Source organism: Lepisosteus oculatus, chromosome 8 (genome assembly GCF_040954835.1).
Source record: "Lepisosteus oculatus isolate fLepOcu1 chromosome 8, fLepOcu1.hap2, whole genome shotgun sequence".
NCBI lineage: Eukaryota > Metazoa > Chordata > Actinopteri > Semionotiformes > Lepisosteidae > Lepisosteus > Lepisosteus oculatus.
The window spans coordinates 51,034,523-51,055,847 of NC_090703.1; the positions used below are offsets into that span (position 1 = coordinate 51,034,523).

General features: G+C 40.7%; 1 protein-coding gene across 9 annotated transcripts in view; it reads left to right on the top strand.

Annotated features, from left to right (window-relative positions):
* The first annotated feature begins 273 nt into the window (after window positions 1–273).
* diaph2 (diaphanous-related formin 2) overlaps window positions 274–21,325 on the top strand; it is a 491,250-nt gene continuing 470,198 nt past the window's right edge. For 3 of the 9 annotated variants that reach the window (XM_015351694.2, XM_069193808.1, XM_069193806.1), the window contains exons 1-2: window positions 8,554–8,695; window positions 9,498–9,898. In XM_015351694.2, coding sequence (XP_015207180.1) covers window positions 9,806–9,898 — 93 coding nt within the window. In that variant the 5' untranslated portion in view covers window positions 8,554–8,695; window positions 9,498–9,805. Of the gene's footprint in view, window positions 295–8,553; window positions 8,735–8,759; window positions 8,979–9,497; window positions 9,899–21,325 lie in introns of those variants that run through there. The other 6 variants (XM_069193807.1, XM_015351700.2, XM_015351699.2 and 3 more) reach the window with 5 other exon arrangements.

Consider the following 21,325-nt stretch of genomic DNA (forward strand, 5'->3'; position numbering starts at 1 on the left):
ATGTGTATTGGTCTCCATGCCTTTTAATTACTGTTCTTGCAAAACAAAATTGAATTTCAAACGTGTATCTATAAGGAAATCGATCATTTTCTATTTTGTCTACCACCAGTCCTCACTAGGGCTCCCCTTTAAGCCGGTAACCCGCAGCCTGCTGTTTAAGTGAGACAAGCGCCTAATAGACTGTGTTAATGTGATTTGATTTTTCATGCGTGTGGAGTTCTCAAGGTGCTCTCCCAGCAGAATCATCAAGCAGCTGGGCGCCATGGAAACCCCTGGACGGCGCTTCTTAGAAAGGTAAAACACATAAGTATTTGCTTACCAGTAATTAAAATCTTAAATGGATTCACAGGAGATGCTGTAAATGGTGAGTAATCCTCGAAACCGGAGGTGGAAACAAATTAGCATTTTCTCTCGGCTTTGCTCTGACTTTCAATGTTTCACATCCCGGCTCCCGCACCGAGGTCTACAGCGAACTAGTCAATTATAGTACATAGCGCTTTATCCCATTCAGACACCTCAAGGAGTTGTATGAGCCTACAGAAGCAAATAAAACTCTAAAGTCCCTGGCTCAGAGCAGCCAGACTGCTGCACAGCGCTGAATTTCAGGCGCTTAAAACAGCGGTTAAAAACACGGTTTTCATCAAGTGGAAAACTTCTCTCCCAGGAGTTTTAGCGTTTGACTGCTACACTCATCCTAGTGTATTTGGAGAATCAGTGGAGTGGAGACGCTGCGTGCTGTGGAAGGAGGAGCAGAGTGATTGGTGTGAGATGAGTAACGTTAATAAAGGATGCAGATTACATTGTTGCTCTAATTATTGTGAACCTAAATCAAGGTACTAGAAAACAGAACAGGAGACACGATTGAAAACGAACTCCCCCCATTTTCTCCCTCTCTTAAGATACTCCTGTAGCTCCTGTTTTTATGTGGTAAAGCTGCAGGGGACCAATAAACAGTTTAAATATTAATATCCCTTTTATCGTACCAGTATATACATGGTGAGCTCTACAGCTAACAGCCTAACGTTTGCAACACCGTGGAGCTCCCAGCTCTCTGCGGTGTTAGAACTGGTGCAAAGGGACGTTTCAAAGCAATTTCGACGCGCTCAGATGAGGTGCAGGGCACATTTTCAGAAATGACCAGTATCAAATGAAATGTCACACATGACAGCAGATTGATGCCCGCTTTTCTTTAGTCTTTCTTTAAAAGTGTGCAGAGAGAAATCCCCTTGTGCAGCCTTCCTGTCCATCTCCCAGGCTCCACGTGTGCTGCCGCATGGATCACGTGGGCCGACTATCGCTAAGGCTGAAGTGCGACACTGGGTTTAATGTGGTACTGATTGCTGATGATCTCTTATAAAACCTGGATACGCTTGGCTGATGAGGCATGAAATAAAAGCAGGTGCACTTGCTCTAAAGTGACTGTCTGCCAACTGTTCCTTTATCATTGCATTTCTCTCTAATTTTAATATTCAGAACAAGACACAATAGTGTATGCAGTAGTCGTGGACTGAGGGGTACATTCTTTCTTTCTCTGCCCTCACTATGAAAGCCTGTGGCTTTGTTGATCAACCTACAGAATGCACCACTCCCTATATGGGTAGAGATCATTTCTGTGTTTTTGATAGTCTACTGTAAAGTGCTAAAAAGACCAGAGTGACTCAGACTGGAATGATGTCCCTTACCTTCTGTACCAACTCCAGTGTAATTATAGATTTCACATAGAGCTGTTTTCAGCAAGCCCATTGCTATACTCCCAAGGTGATAGAAAATGATGTACTAGACTTTTAAACGTCTGCCCTGCATATAAAACTGAAAGGGAATATCTCTGTGACTGTGAGGCATTTCATTCTTAAAAGGGAATTTATGATGTAATGAAATAAGGTGGGCTGATTTGGCTGTCTGTTCTGCAGTGCTGAAGCAATGTACAATGAAATGGAGTCAAAGACCATAGGACAAGGTTAACAGTTTTCAGACCTTGAACTTCCCACACTTCTCTAATTCCTCAAAGATTTTAAAAGCATTATCTGTCCTAGAACGACGCAGAGCAGGGCACTGAGTCGTTGTGCACTGACAGTGCTGGAACACAAGATCGTGTTTTGTAAGGATTTTGTTCTGCTGCCTAATAAGTACCTTTCATTTCTTACAAGGGTTTCAGTCAAACCAATTAATAAACTTGTTTTTGTAAAATCGTTTTTCACAAAAGAACAACAGAATCCTAGAAGCCCTAAACATGTAGTTATTTAAGGTTGCATTTATTCCTGTTTGTTTCCTTATATATTTTGTTAGATATTTTGGAAAAATCTGAACACATACCATACATGAAAAATAGAATCTACCTACTGTGGAACTATTATGAAAATAGTTCTTCCTCAATATATATATAACTAAATGCTATTGCATTACAATTTGCTTCTTGTTAATAGGAGGTCATTCTTTGCTCTTTCTGTATACAACAAACATTATTAAAACGTTTTCAAAATATAAGAGCATTGACACATATCATATATATATATATGTACAGTATGTGAGAGATCAGTCTCGTCATTCACATCCTCACCTTGCGTTTTTCAGTTATGCGGTGTAGTAAAATAAAACTAAACATCCAGAGAAAAACCATTAACATGCAAATTCCACGCAGAAGTCACACAAGGCAGGAATCAAACTGAGATCCCAAAAACTAAGGCAGCAGTACAAACTGCCACAACACCCACATTGTTCTCCAGTGGTACTTTTGATCTTTTAACACACATTGCAGTCTTCAACAGAAATCACAGTCTTACCGTGTCTGGAACTGATATGACAGCTGCTTACAAAAAGGTGTCATTTAAGTGTCATCACACTTCTTTAGCCAAAGTAAAAATCCTTTAGATTTTCCTTTATGGGGGGATAACTGTACAGGTATGTCACTACATTAATAGTTCATAGCAACTGCTTTCAGGCAGTTAAAAATAACCTATCCTCACAAGATGAGGATCTTTATTAAAAACACATCCTTTAGATTCCTCTACAAAACCTACACTTCTAATATCACAAAGATCCATCTAAAAGAGTTGTTGCTATTATTGTAGTTTGGAACTTTCACCAAACTTTCATATTCTTGAGCACACGTTTTATAATCCATGCTTGCATTACAGTAGCAGTAAAATGGAGAATGTATAGCAAAAGACCCATTATCATATAATACAGTAATGTGATCATTACTATATGTGATACTGGACACAATCAGAATGCCTTGCTGACAATTTCTAATGTTTTGCACTTTTCTAAGTTCTTTTCATTGAGGTTTTTGGAATTAAAATTTGTATCTGCAGCCATTATTTACCAATTATCATCATAATTGTTTTCTTTCCAAACCCACAAACATGAACATCTCCAAGGCAAAACGCAGACTTTCTGAAACTGCCCCTGCGCATGAGAACAGTGTCTCCTGTAGATGCTGTAATTAGTCAGTGGGGCAGTATGCTTGTTCAATGATACAGTGAGAGGTACTGTAAATGGCCTGGCTGCACCAGTAGCTCAGAAGAAAAAGGTGACTAATTTAATGTTGATATGGAAAGTCTTGGGAAAAAGTGGGCCAGATCTAAAATTAAGTCTCTCTAGAATTTCACTGTATAATGGCAAACAAACCAGATGGGCAGCTGTAAACTGATGTTCACACTCATCTTCTGACCTCTTTTGTTCTGTGTGAAAGAAATGATGGGAGTTATTGTACTTATGTGCTTACATCTGGAGTGGTTTTGATTTATTCATGTGTTTTTATTTAAGGAGGCAGCATGTTTTCCCAGAATATGATGTCATTGCTGGTGTCAGGTGTCTGTGTAGGTCCCTGCTATGTGTACAACATACTGGAGACATCGATTTGATTCAGTTTTACTCTAGTAGAACCATGTCTTAAATGTGGCTGAGATTTTAGAAAATAGAAGGCAACACAAACGCAGATTTGATCATTTTTTGATTGTTGCAGTTTGCCTTTGTCCATGTCTATGGCTGTGTGCACAACAGGATGAGCTCTGCTTCCTGATTGGCTTCTTAATACGGTGTTAATGTTGTGGTAAACGGTTTTTGATAAGGAGTGCAAAGGAATGACAATACTTCCTATTTTGTGGTTAGAAAAATCACAATTTAGGGACATTATTCTGCTTCATTTGCTAGATTAACACCTTCTGTAAAGTGAGAAGATTCTTCTGTGGTTCACAGTTCTATACGAAACATCAGTTACATCTAAACGCCTTTATCCTCACCATTCTTCTAATTAGCTGAGGATGGAAAAGGGAAATTTAAAAGATTAATCAAAAAGAAAGAAATGCTCCACAATGAACTTGAATCCTTATGATCTATAACTAAAGTAATTTTTAATGACTTTGATTCACTGCCTGAACCATTATGTCTTTTAACTGTCATGTTTCTGGCCCTGCTCAACATAACAGATTAGATCCATCCACTTTCACTCCATTTATGACAGAGTAGATATACAATTCAATTCAAAGTGCTTTATTGGCATGACTGTTCATTTGCAGTGTTGCCAAAGAATAATGTAATTAAACAATTAATCATGCTAAAAACAAAATCACAAATAATTTGCAGCTTATAAAGAGTGACGTCACCTTTACCAGGGCAGCCCAAAATTAATTCAGGTCCAACAAGCTTTATGGAACAGGAACAGATAGTAACAGTGCTGTGCAATGATTGTTGTAGATAATTTCATGAAATGAGAAGTAAAGTATACTGGAAATGTAAATAGGTGCATATACTTAAATCAATCTCTTTCTGTGTCCTCAGTAATAGTTTTGCGCTATCAGACTTCTCTAACATTTTTGAGGGACTGAAAATGTCAGTGCGGTTCTAGTGAACTGAGCCGGCAGGGGCTCACCGTTCGTCCTGCCCAGAATGAACACATCCTGTGCCGGGGGTGTGGTGTGTGAGAGCTTCGAGCTCAGACAGAGGGTCCTGGGATCAGCGGTGAAAGGCCTCGTGACTGGGTGTTCTCGGTTCAAGAGGAAGCACACCCAGGTGTTGCTTGCTGATTGTGCCGCTGGGGTCTGGTACTATTGTGGTGTGCAAGGGAGTTCCCTGGAGGGACTGCACAGCTGAGCACACGGGAGGGCGGCTGTACCGTCTTCATCAGGAGTGTTTACGGGAGCAGCAGGGTGGTGCTCAGCGAGCGCAGTTTGGCATCTCCGTGCAGAATGTCAGCCTTTGTTCATGACTTGGAAACTCTGGCTGAGTGCCAGACAGAAGAAGGCATCCCTATCTTATAATTTCTTCACGCATTTGGGTGGGAACCAGAAATAAATGTACCTCTGACATTGAAGAGACTATTTCTGCTCTCTAGAGGGACTGCATTAGAACAAGTATTCGCCAGTAAGAGTCTATAAACTTTTTTTGCACAAGGTGCACTTTTTGTTCCAAGAAATGTGCAACAAGCTGCCCAGCCATTGAAGCCAATTGAAGCCAATACCCTTCAAACAGGCCAGACAGACAGAATGGCCTCCTCTGGTTTGTAACCTTTCTTATGTTCTGATCTAAGAGAATAACCCTCATTTCCCATAACTGATCCTGGCTTTGGATTGGATTTAACACTGTGAGGTGTGTGTGCCGTCGTGAGTCACGGTTCAGTGTTTTGTTTAAAACTATAACATGTAGCTCGTTGACACTGAGATACCTGAAACTGCAAGGGATAGTCAATATATTTTTTTAAATGTTCTTAAGCGAGAGATGTACAGAGGGAATTGCATTTCAATTGTCTAAATAGTCTGACAAGATAAGCACCAGAACACCAGGAAAGCTTTTAATGTCTTCAAGAAGAAAGATTACTTCCTTGAAGTTTTACAAGTAATGCCCCATTTTCTGGTTTGTTTTTTTTAATTAAAGGATTGGGATGCTTCTCACATCTGCCAGAGCTGTTACCACCCCAGTGGGAACAGAGGACAGCTGAGAAAGCAGAAGGGTCTGAGTTTTCTTTCTAATGGCACTCCGCCCAGCATGGCTAGGGACCTGCTGCTGGATTTCGATGGGGTGGGAACTATCCAGCCAGGGTCTGAAATGCACAAATCACTATCGTTTGAATGTCCAGATGGTGTCCTGTACATTTTAAGCAAAAGCTGCTACAATTGTTATTAAATCACGAACGGACATCATCTAAGAAAAATTCTGACACTGTTTTTTTTTTCCAAATGTCCACGTTACACCAAATGATTTGTAAAGAAATACATTTTATAAAATAAGTAATTTGCTGCTACAAAATACATCTGTACTAAACTGTGGCTATATGTTCAATCTCTTGGCAAATGAAACTATTGTTGTTTTTATTTCTTTATTTACACTTAACAGCATAAACATGTCACTGGTGTGTTTTGCTTTCTCTGTACTTACGTACATTGTATTACCACCTTTGCCTGCCAAAGGAAAAAAGTCATTTTGTTTTATGACTTGATGCTGCTCTTCAATGGTCAGCTCAGTAATAGATGATCTAGACACCATAATGAAATAGAATAGCAGGCCTGCTGAGCCTAGACAATCTAACCTATTCTCAGAAGAAAAGGCTCAGAGAGAAGGAACTCCCTCTTGTAACGGCTGTTCATTACAAGGTGTTATTGCTATCTGCAGCAAAACGGGGGTGAAGTCTATAAGCATACGGTTCTCAGATAGTAAATCAGAGGTATATTATGAGACACAATAACATAAAAAGATAGTGGAACCTGATGAAAAATACTTTTAATAATAGGTAACCCCTTGAAAATCACAGAATATGCCTATGTATTGAAGACATTAAGGTAATAACTTTATGCTCCAGTTGCCTCTGTTAGAAATTGCACTGTGTTCAATATCATATACACAGAGTTGCACAGACCTCTGCCGTTTTTTGCAGGCAGTACTGGATAAGCCCTCTGTGGTTGTACTGTGTTGCCTTTGGTTGTGTTTTAGGACAAACAGGAGGCATCTTTTGCTTTTTGATTTTTTTATTGCCTAGGAAACCACAGCAGCATTGATCACAAAAGCTAAAGCCCTTCTTCTAAGTCAAAACTGTGTGCTTGCAAGTACATTTACCTTTGAGAGAAAAACGACAGGAATCTCTCTTGTGCTCCCTCAGACCTCCTCCTCTGGGGATATTTTCCACTTTAAAGCAAAAACAGGAAACTTGGCTGAGCATCTTTTGTGTTACGGAAAACTAGATTCCCCCCGCAGTTTCAAAGATTCAAAGCCACAACTGGCATCACCATTTAAGTCTATTTTTGGTGCTGCTGAACAGCAGCCCTCTCCCCACATTTCCTGTCATTCTGACACAGTGTTCAGCCAGGAGGCTCGAGTTTCTGCCACTTCACAGCCATATACAGTGCTGAGCAAAGGGCACTGCACGTCTGTTCTCATTCAGAAGCCTGGTGACAGAGCCATCATCTGATTAACACAACAGAAACAGGAGTACTAGTAGAATATACTGTAAGTGGAAAATAAAATAGAAATGAGTACCAGCATTAACACGTCCTGGGAGAAGTTTTGCTGTTCTGTTGTTTTCCTACTCATAAAAAACATACTTCCTTGCATCAGAAGTTGTCGCTATGCTACAGTATTTCTTTGATGGCTGGATGGAGGCTTGACTGCAGCCTTGTGGCACGGTCAACACTGTTGACTGAGCAGGCTCTGCCGTTTGAAAATGTAAACCCTGTTGCCTTGAGCGAAGGTGATCTGGGATTCCTGTTCTGACAAGTAGAAAAGACTGTACTGTCTGTCTCACTTGACTGTTCAGAAGCAAGGTGTTTCTTAACAGCCCTGATACATTATGTACTGTAGTATGGTAGAAAGGTCATCTAGGAAGATTAAAGTAAAGTAACCCATCCGAGGAAGATCTCGGAGTGATTGGGCAGAGCCTACATGTATTAACGCTGTACTGATCTCTGCACCCCCCATGTCACCTTAAAAGAACAGCAGGGATACTACAGCTGGATTCCCTGATACTGTACGTTTCACAGGGCGTAAAACTCCGTTCCCACAAGAGAAATTGCGGGGTGGTGGTATTTTTTTAAGAGGACTTTTTGTTATTGACGTGGGCATGTGGGCAGAGCAGGCACAGTGAAGCACACCAAACTGTGGTACAGTACGAGGCCGTGCGTGGTGAAAGCTGTTGACAATCTTCCCTGACGACGTGACACAGGCCGAGCGCAAACAGACAGGGGTGTTCGCCGAAGATGTACAAGCGATTTCGAGGAATATTCATTATCCCATCATACCAGCGCTGAGGGACAGAGCAAAAAAAAAAGATGGTAGGTGGCAGTTATAGCATGTATTAAAGTGGTCGTGGTGAATAAAGCACGAAAAGAAGACGTGATGGTTATTTTGCCAAGTACGCTGTGAAGCCAGAGACCGGCGGTGATTTTATGAATCAGCCTTCGCAGGTACAGTAAGTGCTACCGCTACCATCAAGGCGGGCGCTCTCACTGGTGTGATTTCGCTGTTCTCTCCACGACCCGAAACCCTGCCCTCCTCAGACTAGCGTGCAGAGCTCGCCGGAGATGTCACTCTGACCTTACAGTCAAAACCGCCCCAGCCTCGCCGCCTCCTTCAGCCCGGGCCGTGAGCGACTCCGGAAAGAGCCAATGGCGGCAGAGCGGGGCCCTCTTTCTCCAAGCGCGCTGCGCTAATGGGAACTCGGGGTAGGCGGTGATCACAGTGGGTCTGGCTGTCAGGTTTGGTTGCGAGGGTAAGGTTCGGATGGGATTTTGTGAGTTTGGTTTGACAGGTTTGTTTCATTGTAACGTGATGAGAAAAATAATCAATAACTAGGTTAACGACTACGGTTAACATCTGGGTGTGATCCAGTGAACAGCAACTGAGACACGCTCGTCATTTTAGAAGTAGCAGTCTGTGCTGTGCTAACGGCGATACATTTCTTTATTTTTTTTTGCAAATAAAATTGTTTATGCAGTTATAATAAAACACCAATGCAGTGCGTTTTGCTTCTGTTGATACACACTTGAGCTAGAGTAAGTTATCAAGTCAGTAAGGCTGGTTTGTTGTTAGAGCTCATTCTGGGTCTGGAGTCAATTTGCGATAGCCAACAAGTCCTCTACAGTCAGCTGAAGCGTTTGCTACGATTTAACCCAGCCCGTGTCTCCTGAATTGCAACATTGTTGTTCCGTTGTTCTGTCCCGAATTGCTACATAGTTGTTTCGTTGTATAATCTCCCGAATCGCAACATTGTTGTTAATGTGTTTCTCTCGATTCGCAACATTGTTGTTTCGTTGTAATAAAAAGAAAACCAGTGCGTTTTTCTCCGCCTAGTCAAATAGACGAAACCAATGTCATAATTACTAACTGAAATATTACAGGGGTAAAGACACGCCAGCATTATTCTCAGCTGGTAATTCGCGGGTCTCAAAAGTTATTTTTGTAAACGTGTTCAGTGAGAGTGAGACATTATTGCGTAATGTTTGATAAGTAAAAATAACTTTCACTCCCCTCTCCTCCCTTAGCTGTAAGTGTTTTCTGTTTTTTTAATGCAGATTCGTTTCGAGCTAGGACGGATTGTTCTGCACGTTTGATAATACACAACCCTGGACCCAAACAGCAGCACGCCTGGCGAGACTGGAAAGTTGTCACAAACTCGCGATTTGTTGGAAACTTTGCTGGTTATTGAAGAGTGAATCCCAGACAGCCTGGGGATGTGTCCATGTGTTCGGGCTTGACGGCATGGCTGAGGAAGAATTTCTCCCTGGGTTGTTTTAGAGGGATAACCGAGAGAGGTCGAGCGCATCAGTTTTCGACGAGAGGATATTAACTTCCAAAAGAAGGCCAGGGATTTAAAAGAAAAATGGAAAATCAATCACAAGCTGCCGGCGGGGAGGACCCCAACAAAAACACAAAAAGAAAACCAAACGAAGATGACAGCAAGAACAAAAAACTGGTAAGTGCTTTACTAGTAGTAGTATTAAAACTTGGTGACATTTCCTTGCGTTAGAGAAGTGCGTGGGCCTGTAGCAGGAGGGAAGGTTTAATCGAGAACCCTTCCTTCTTTGAACAGCATCAGCCAATCAACCCATGTCCTTTTTAATTAAATAATACACAAAAAGCAAACGAGAAGTTATTACTGTGCTTGTTCTGCATAGACAAAATACACCTTTCTACAACGAGGGGTTACCGTTCAACCAGATGTGCGCCAATTTGTCACCGGATGATCTAGTGACCCAGTCTAGCGCACACCGCTGAAAGCGTTTACTTGAAATCCCCGAAGACAAGTTTTTCATTCGCACACATTGTTAACCACTTTCCCGTTTGCCTTTTCGCTTTGTGAAGAGTTGAACTGCTGCAGGATGCCGTATGTCAGATAACGCCTTCGAGTTTGTGAAGACTCATGCATTAAGCTTGATGGTTCAAACTTGGGTGTGGGACACCACCCGATTTACAAGCCTAAACAATACAAAACCATTTGTTATTGCTGAACAATAGCTTGTAGGAAGGCCAGGTGTCAATAAAATCACACCCATCTGTCTCTGGCTGTGGGCTGGAATGTAGTATGATGATGGGGATTTTTTTACATGAAGGCTCCGTAAGAATCAAGGAGCCAACTTAGTGCAAAATTGCTTTTGCAGTATTTTAAAACCATCTTTACATCTCATGGAAACAGGTGTCTTTTGTTCCCGGTTAAGCAGTATTATCAGGGGGTTCTGTCCACTCCAATCACAAGCAGAGTGTATCCATTGTGATGGAAGGGGCTGACCGCAGTGCCCCCTTTCCAGCATGGCACAGACACCTGCGGCTCCTGGGGTGGGCGCGCAGATCTGCTCCACAGGAAAGCCTTGTCCCGCTTTCTGGAAAAAAGACACTATTGTCCGTACGATCAGCGGTAGATTCAGAGTTTTAGTGCTTTAGTGAGGCTTATCCCCTTTTCCAGCCATGGTGCTATACGTGGTCCCTGCACCTGACACGCTGTCTTGGTTTTGGTTTTGGTATTGATTTCACAAGGCCTGAGCAGGAGCAGTGGTTCAAAGTTCTCGGACAAACAGCAAGCATGTTTACAGCGTTGCGTTTGCTGCACTACACAAGAAACCCGATTTGTGCCCAGGGCGTTTGTTTTAAGGACTCTGGCATTTTTTATTTATTTTAACAGATCTGGCTACAAATGTGCCTAATGTAAAGTAAGCTCTTACAGAATGATGATTTCTCTGCTGTGTAACACAGGGCACGATCGGAGCACCTGGGGCTCACCTGAGACTCGCAGTCTTCGTGTGGGGCGGGCTGACAGTCCAAGCTGTGTCACGTCCGCGCAGTCAGTCTGCTTTTCTGTTCGCCTCTAGGAGAAGAGCTGAATTTGAAAGAATCTGGTCCATCAGCAGTTGAGTCCCCAGCTCTGCCAGATGCACTGAAGCTCCACATAGCAGTGCTGCAGCCACTGGACTGGGCTGTGCTGATCAGGCTCCTGGAGGCAGGAGTACCTGGGGGGAGGAAGCTTTGGACCTTGGTTCTGACTTGTGCCGCACTGGGGTACCCAATGTGTGCAGTGGGAAGTTTTTAGGCGAACTTACCAAGTTTAGGAAACAAACTTTTGGGAATTGTTTTTGTTAGTTACTATGTAGAGCAGGATCTACTTTGAGTTCAAATTTCTTAATTTTACAGCTCTAGGCAAGAGCCCTCAACACCCCGCCTGGTGCCGATTTCAAACTTTCAGATGTTTGGAGCATCACACGTGGCTCTCACACTTCCTGCCTCTGTAGGAGAGCTTCATGTGCAACAGGGTTTGCCAGAGTTGTGTAACGACGTCCGTTTCATATGGATGAAAAAAATCAGAATGCTGCTAAAAATGATACTTCTGAATTAATGCATCATAAAAGAATTGGAATTGGAATTAAAGAATGTGTCAGGAGAAGTAACGCCTGCTGAAATGTTTGCTTTCGTAATGCGTCTGTTTGTGTACGTGCCTGGAAGGTAGATTGGGTGGGATAGAGTGTAACGTTATTGATAGAAGTTGCATTGTTAATTTTCTGCCCTATTAGACGTGCAGTAATACAAATATAGGATGTCTTCAAGACAAATGTGGCTGATGATTCAGTTTCTTTCCAAGGTTCACAGCCTACAGATTTTATTGGTATCTTTTAATTAGCGACTGATTAAGAACTGTGGAAAATGGTTACTTCATCCAATTAAGTGAATAATTAGATCAATTAAGTTATTTAAAGGTGGGTTGGGGTGAAATCTAAAAGTTGCTACGGCTCCTGTAGGACTGTGTTGATTGTCCCATAGAGATTAATTAGTACACAGGGGGAAACGTTGGGTCACAGTACAGAGAACATGCTGTATTAATGGCAAATCAGAGGAGATCATGTGGCGCATCTAGTTTTTTTGGCTGCTAGAAGCTATTTAAACTGAACAAATCATACAGGCTTTTCTTAAGTTTGCTGGTGTCTTGTTTCAGACTCTCAGATCCCTTTTGAGTGTCACTGTTCATTCTGAAGAAGTCCATTGGGTTTACTTTGTCAAAGCCTTTTAGACTAGTCCTACAGTCTTATAGTCTGAATCTGTTCAGGATTCAGATGGGTCAGTTATTTTAGTAATTTCAGTCAATTTACACCTGGGAGTGTATGCAATCTTCCAGATGTTTCCCCAGTCTTGAGTTTGGTCTTTCTGGACCAGTTTGTCCAGTTTTGAAGTTGTTTGGATATCTTCCCCTTTTAGTAATATCTGCAAACCTGACTAGTTTACTAACTGTGCCAGGATCTATAGATTTAACAGAAGAGCAGTGGTCCTGAAAAACACTGATTCCCATAATCTTACATCATAACCACATAACTCCTATTGGTTATCGGTCTATGATTACTTGAATCGGTTTTGTCGAGTGGGTGTTTTGTTAATAGGTATTTCTACTGTCGTGTGTGACGGCTGGAAGAGTTTTATTTATGCCCTGTGGAGACCATCTTGTTTCCTAAAGTGCAGCTGGTAGAATACCACTGGGCCTTGGAGATTTGTTTATCTAAGATGCTTCTAGTTTCTAAACATGAAGTTCCCTTTAGATCATATTTCACCCTTGTTCACTGTGTTGGCTCAGTCAGTATCTTCAAGTGCTCTGCAGGCAGACAAGATTCAGTAGAAACAAGTTTTGTTTCTTTAAACTTTTTAGGGCAGGACATTCTTTCAAGCCTGGTAATGTATCTGATTGCTCTTTTTTGGATTAATTACAGAGCAGTAATGTCTTGTTCTGTAATTTGATGATGAATATTATATACAGTATCCTGAATGAGGTCTTACTAATACATGAGAGAGGTTGACTCATGTCCTGTTCAGCACCGGTCAGAAATGCACCACACTTGCTGGACTGAATTGTACCCTGTTTACAATTTGTAGATGCAATTGAGGTGAATTTTATGGCAGACTTAAGGTTGTGACCTGTGTCTCCTAATTGTGAATAACCAGGTTCTTCTTGAAAATGTGGAACTTCTATGTAATACTGACAATCGTGAGACAACACAGGTAGGTGCCAGTTAATACATTATATATTAATCCAGTGGTCTAGTAATCATTGCTAAAAACATCTAGGTTCTAATGACCTGTAGGCCATTTTTTTTCAGAATAAGGATTTTCAAGGGTAGAAGTATAATTTGTGTTTGCAAAAAACAAGCTGATCATCCAAGGTACATTAGTTGTGTGGCATGTGAAACAGAATTCATATTTTACCCTCTTTGGTCCTCGGAGTGGTTATACTGAATTTGGTTTTCTGTTCACTTCCTTATGCCACTCATTGGTCATTCTGAACAATTAGACAATACCTGGAAACCAGAAAGCTTGTGTAACCCGTCTTAGCCTTCTTTAAAATTATAATCAAAGCCCGACTGAAGGAAATAAGGACAATGTAAAGAAAATCTGAAATTCAAATGAGCTGCATACATCCTAAATAGTATTTAATGTAGCAAGACTCGAGGTGATTTAGTTCTGTATTAAATTAGATTTAATCAGGCCTAGTTTTCCATTTTAAGTCTCTTTGTTATTGGGTTAACTCCTATATGGGCATCATGTCTGAGCATTCTCATAATATTGCCATGTACTGTAAGTGACTCTGTTGCTTTGTCTTTTGGACCTTTTTTTTTGGAAAAGCTGCTTTAGAACAGACTGTTCTGTTAATGCGAAATGGCTTCAGGAATAGATTAATAAATGTTACTGCAGAGTTCATCCAATTGTTTAAAAACGCTGTAACTGGAGTCGTGCTTAGAATCTAAGTGGTTCTTTATTGAATGTATTTTTCTGAAGTAAAAAAAAAAGACTGAAAGGAATCAGGCTAAGAAGAGTTATACAGATATGATGCTTTTCACTTGAAAATAATATAAAAACATTCACCATCCCAGGAAGCGACCGATCGAGGAGTTCTTGATTGCCTGTACACATACTGGTAACGATTCGTGATGTCCTCTGGAAGTAGAAGAGTAAAGGTGAGCAGCAGTGTCAGTGTCAGTGTCGGGGTGGGTCAGCTCGTGTCCTGAAGGGCCAGTCCGTCTGCAGGCTTTCCTTGCCCTTTCACAGCAAGGGAGAAGTTTGGATTCGTTGGATGAGTCTATCAATAATGAAGCTGAATTGGAATGACAACCCGCAGTCACAACCGCCCTGAAGCACTGGAATTGGGCCATCTTGCCTTGTCGCAAAAGAGGGTGGAGTGCCCAGTTAACACATTGGTGAACGAACGCACTACAGCTATTGCCAGACCCACTGGGGCTATGCTCTGGCACCTGTACAATGTGTTGGGGGCTGAGAGATGAAGTAATTGAGCTAATCACTCCCTGCACTCCGCTAGCATTTTGTTGCTATCAGGGTTGGACAGGTCTGCTGTTACCCCACCCCCAGTCCTCTCTCTGTGAAGGATTATTACTACAGTATGTAAACCCTGTGGGTGGACACCTTGTCCCAGTAGTCATGAGTACTGTTGAGGTTTGAAACACATGAAAGGTTTTAGGCACAACCCAGTGCCCCAGCATAGGAAATCACTTTAATGTGAAGATACTTTTTAAGCATATTATTAAGAAGCAGAATCAATAAGACCTCTGTATTTTTGTAAAATCCTGGTATTACTTTAACATTTGTGAACTGGTTCCTTGCTTGCACGACTGAAGGACTCCGTTGCTGTATGCGTCCTGTGAATGTATTTTAATAGGATCTGTGCTAGAATTCAGGGCGATTTGAAATCTTCTTTGAGCTGGATTTAGTAAAGGTTATCACCTGTAGTAGCATCTGAGCTCACTCTTGCAGTGTTCAGCACCAGCTTGCTTAGGATGGGTGCCTGTTAAAAATGTGTTTTTCAGGTTCTGGAAGAGAGAAAAATTCCCTGGTCCTCAGCATCCCTGTGATAACAACAGCCTTCCCCATCATAGGAATCGTATTAGATCATAGATCATTTTCATTTATACAGTTTAAAAATCTGTTTTGCAGTAAATCACCTCTCAGTAGTGCATTTATACCATGATCTGTAGAAGACATGGCCGGAAACAGTTGATCTGCACAAGTTTGACGCCTTCTGGATTGAGGTGTCTTCATCTGCCCATTGTATTGCTACAGTTCTGAGACCGGTACAGGTGTGTGCATCGCGAGTGTAAGACATTGCCCTCTGCACGAACTTACTGTACATAATAGAAGGTGAGACAAGTCAGCACTTCTGTATCCACTGCTGCAGTGGAGTACTGCACAGGGTGACAATTGCTTCACCAGTATAAGACAGGCGAAACTTTGGGAAGGCCAGACTGTACAAGCCATGAGTGGAATTTAACCAGGACACGGGTTAACAGCCTTTACCAGTATTACCTCTGGGATCTTTAATGACCAAGTAGTCCTGTTTATCCTTTACCTTTGGACTTCTGATAATTCTGTGGTGCAGAGAGTTTTGCATCTGTATTCAGCCTCCTTCAATATGCAGTGAAAATTAAGGTGACTTCCAGACATTTCTGTAAATTTAACTTTGTGAAACTACCAGACTAATGTATTACAGGAATACATTTTCACAATTTCATCTTCAAGCGAGTTTATTAATATACTCACTGAAGTATCACTTAAAAATATTTAATTAATTTTAATTAATAAGTGAAGGAAGGACATACTGATGCTGAAGGAAAACTACTAGGTAATCCAAAAGGAAAGTAGGGAATCCAGTTCCAATGACTAAAATCCACACCAGGCTATTCTTTGCTCCAGAAGGATGATAGGGAAGAGAAAAAAAAATCTTTTGCAAGCATTTGATGTAGTTTCCAAGACCATAAACCCATTAGTTTGTAAAAATAGTTTTCTTCTGAAGTATAACTTTTGTGTCACTTTGAAAGAAGTTCTCATTCAGGATGAGTTTCTAAAATAAGTTATAAAAATCAGTATGAAAACTTAGTTCTTAAAACACTTGTAGGATGTTTGTTAATCTGTTAAATTGTACGACATCTTGTTTGTGTCTGAACACATAACACTAGGTTTACTGTGCATGTGCATGTTTCTGCCTTTATTCTGTCCTAGCTGCTGATGTATTTTTTTTACTAAAGATTATATGATACAGCTTCTGGGCCTGTGAGGGCAAATTGGGTCTTCTGTTGCTTTGCTATTGAGAACAAATGCATTATTTATAATGTAACATCTATTTTAGAGAAAGACACACACAAGAGACTGATTTTATCCTTAGGGGTGAAAGAAAATAAGTTTTCAGTGTATTTGCCTATGCAAGTTCCAAAGCTTTATGCTGTATTCAAGTCATGCTGGAAAATCGTTTGTACCTTAGGGCACATAGTAATATATTATATTGGTTTTGACCAGACTACATTAAGTATTCAGATTCCTGGGTTTTGCACACACCATTACATTCCAGAGCTGCCTATGAAAGTTATCAATATTTTGTACTCTTTCTCAACAGATGGTTGCATAATAAAAGGGAAAAATCATTAATCATCACAGGCCAGTGGCTAAAATAATGGGTTACAGTACTCTTACGATATCAAGGCATAAAATGCCAGAAAAAAAAGCTCTTGTTTTGGTTTCTGATATCTGAAAGAATTTAGATTTTGCAATACAGGCCTAACTGTCAACTATTTTCTGAGGTTAACCCGGTAGGAAGGCTTTTTTAGAATCTGTTAGAATAAGGGATGTGTACTTCTAAATTAAGCATTACCTCCTAATCCTTCTGATATTGCAGTTGACAGAGATCCCTATAGCAAAGACTAATACTTAAAGAAAATCTACTATTTGTTTTGTAGTAAGGGGCAGGTGGGGCATTGTACATCTAAACACTAACTTGTTTTTATTAGTTATTTGCAATCGTTTATCTGAGGGTATATTCAAAAAGGTGAATTCTCAGAAAGTGCTTGTACCCTGGGAGTCTCGAAATGTGATTTTCTTTCTCGGTTAGGTCTCTGGGGATTGCCAGCTTCTGTAGCAGTGAAAGTATCCTGTCTGAGATAGAATGCAATGTCCTGTTCCTGGATCTTTGCTTTAAAAAGTTCCTCAGCAGACAGACGAGGGTTTGCTCTCAGACTCACCTTTGTAGCTTAGTGACATGACTTTCAGAGCTTTTCTTTTCACTGAAACTTCGGATCATGTTTAACATCTCATCAACTTTCCAAGCCTTGAAGAAAAGGAAGTGTTCGTTAATTTCGATACCCACGTTCTCTCTCGCTGCACTGGCGTCTTTGAGGTTCTGGAATGACTTTCAGAAATGAGGAGAAAGCGGGTGAGCAGCTATGGCAATCCCCTGCTGGCTTTCCCCCGCTGAAACATCTCATGTCAGAAACTCAAGTGGGAGCATCGCAGCATGAGCTTGTTTATGAAAGCACCAGCAGCCGGTGAAATGAAACTCCAGCCATCCATCATTAGAAAATTGCTTATTTCTGGTATGAGTTACTGGATCCTATCCTGGAGATACAGGCAGGGCTTCACTCTGGATGGGATGCCAGTCTATTGCAGGATGTGCACGCCCGCACAGAATGCAGGGCAGGCTATTAACCCAGGCAGCATGTTTCTCAAAGGTCATTGGAACCTGGAACACCCAGAAGAGTCTTATGTTGACCAAGGGGGAACATGCAAGCTCCATACAGAATGTCTCTCTGTCAAGTGGTGTTAAGAAGGTCGGTTTTCTTGTAGCTTTTTTGAAGACTTTAGAGTGAAGCTTGCACGCAGTCCTTCTTGGTAACACCTTGATTTTCTCTGAAAATGACTTTTAATGTGGTTTGTCCTCGCAGACACATCGTTTTATAACATCCAATTGTGTCGCAGGAGGAAACAATAATGAGTCATGCTTTTTGTCTTTGAAGGTGTGTGGCTGTCTTGCGTGCATTGGTGCAATGTAAAGAATACCAGGAGGCATTTTCTAACATTTCAGTCCAGTGTGCAGGTACACACTTAAATATATTTTTGCAGGTTGGACATAAGGATAAATTAAAACAGTATGTTTTTTTTCAATTTAGTCAGGAAATAGTTTCCACTGAATGACATGTTGTGGTCACCGTAGTTCTCCGTACTCTGCTCTTTTTAATTGTAGTCATGCAGCCCAGACAAGTTGGCACACCACAGACACTGACGTAGAAAGCACTGAATAACGTTTTTTCTTCAAAACCATTCTTGCATCTGTACTGAGAACGTAAAAACATGTAAGTTTTTTAACTAGTCCTATAGTATAATAAACAGTAGAACTTTTCAAGCTCAAGTTTTTTGATAGGCTGAAGCATATGGTTGCCTACTGATCCCAAATGTGATTCAGTCGGAAGACGTTGCCCAGGCATAAAAATAAACATGATTTCACATCATGTGTCTCATGTCATGTGGTTTTGTTCCATTTGTGGTGCTGTAGACATGGCACATTGTCGGGGGAGAATGTCACAAGCCTTCTAAAGAACACTAATTCATACTTCGTTGGCTCTTCACCTGAGGCAGTTGTTGCAAAGATGTCCATCTTTAGTTTTGTATGAGAAATTATAAGATGTCAGCTTTGAAACAACTGCTTTAGAGACAAACAGGGTTCAGCTCCAGTCTGTTTTATGTTTACTTTCTGTTCTGGACAAAATTGTGTAGAAGTATGCAGGGCAGTCCAGAGTTTCACTTCTGCATCTGAGCTGCAATAAAAAGCTAAATATGAAAGAAAATAAAAAAATATGTAGTGCTTTTTTGGTCATGTTACAGCATGTTTTGTGTGGCCTGATGTGGCAGCATTCTGCTTTCACCTTTTGAATGGATCCAAATGGTCCCAGATATTCTCTGGCTTATTAATGAAGCACTCGACTGTTGGTGGCTCAGTTGTCACATTTTGAATAACGTACTTCCAAAATTTAATTAAAACATCCTCCTCCTAATGATTTTAATTAAAGCAGACTACTGCTTAATAATTACAGAGAGGCCAAAAGTGTTCAGCACATGAACCTTGGAGAATTGATCCCTGCCCTGGAACGGGCTTTGTACAGAGCGCTTTTAAAGTGTCTAATGAAAGTACAATATGCGTATGTTGAATATTCAACATAAATGCTTCCTGCTGAAGTCAAAGCAAAGTTTTCTCTCCCTCAATGAATAGTGTTAAATTGCACAATAGAAATATAGTTCATTATTTCCATTATAGTTTTGTCTGAAAAACGAATTTTCCAGATGTGCTGCTTAGGAGGTTTTAGACTAAAATGTCCTGCTTGTGTTGCAGCAGAGTGATTGGAGCTTGTTAGGCAGTCATATCCACAGTGCGGGTGGCCTACACATCTTTCTAGTGTTATTGTAGTCAGACAGAATACTGAATTATTTAATTTTAATTATTTTATTCAGGTTTAAGGGTAGCGCAGTGGTGCAGTGGTTTTGCTGCCTCAAAGAGCTGCGGCCCCAGGTTCAATTCCAGCTGTCTGTGTGGAGTTTGTACGTTCTCCTCTTGTTCACGTGGGTTTCCCCCTGGAGCTCTGGTTTCCTCCCAAAGCCCAAAGACATACTGGTAGGTTTGTTGGCTTCTGGGAAAATTGGTCCTGGTGTGAGTGTGTGTGCCAGCGTGTCCTGGGATAGGTCCCGGCTCCCTCTCGTCCCTGCATTGAAAGAAGCAGTTAGAAAAAGGGGGGACGTATGGGTGTTCAGTTGTAAACTTTGTGTTTGCATTTCACATGTGGCAGAACAAGGCTGCACAGCCCCTGCAAATATGCTGGTGTGCTGTTGTAACTGCCGCTGAAATCCACTGCCTGGCCTGCGCTGATCACACAGCAGCCTGTTGTCCTGCACCTGGAGGGGGTGGGATCGGGGTGGAGTGCAATACGGAGAGTTGTGTTCCTTCTCCTTCTTTTAACTTATTGAATTTGGTTTGGAGAAGCAAAGTGATGTGGTCTGAAGTGAACGTTTAAATTAAATGACAATATTAATCTTCCACATTGTTCGCTTACATTAATGAGGAATTTCCTCTTCTTCGTAATGTTTTAGCTGGGCAAAACAAAAACCTAATATTTAGTTTATGTCTCACGATCATATTAGACGTCCAGCCTTTGTACGTTTGTGTTTATTGACTAATCTTTTCCTGTAGTGCAGCGTTTGATCTGTAGACGCTACTGTTCGGAAGAGTGATGTAGAGAGTAATTCACCTCCATTATTTCTTAACGGGAAGAACAGAAACATCATGCGTTACTGAGTCTTATGTTTGTAAGACTATGCTGTTGTCATTCTCATACTCTTGATTTTTACATTAGGAAACTTATTTATGAACTGTTTCAATAAAAACGTGCTTCTTAAATGTTTTAGTGAGTGTATCGTATTGCAAGTATTTATAAATGCTACTATTGAACATATTTAATTGTGTATTTTTTTAGCATTGTTATTTTGTTTTTTAGATTTTGTTGTGAATATAGGGTGAGAATTGTATCTCAATTTTATCTAGAAATGTTGTGGTTAAAATCTTTAACATAAACTATAGTTTACGGTTTTCTGTTTTCTGATTAGTTGGATGTTATAATTGAAATTCCTGTTTAAAAATTCTAAATTAAAAAGGTTTTGAAGCTGTTTCAGTCCTAGTAACGTCGTTTTTTTTTTGTAAGAAATACAAATATTTTCTAGAATTCTTTCCATTTTCTTTCTGTGCCTGTGGGTCTTTTCTGTTTACTGTTTCTCATAATGTCAAATCTCCGTATATATTAAAGCTGTTTTTTGTTTAACGTATAAGTGAATTTTGCTTTGCGTAAACAGCAAATTAGCTATTGCCTGATGTTTCTTCCTTGTTATTATTTACATTTTAATGAGAAATGTGAGGATGGGAAATGCTGTAATGTATTGCATACTGAAAATTCACACATTAAACAGTAGCTAGCATTAAAGTGTTCTCAATTTATATTAATTTCAGATTATTTTGTCATTACTTCTTCAAGCATATAAAATCTGCAAATATGAA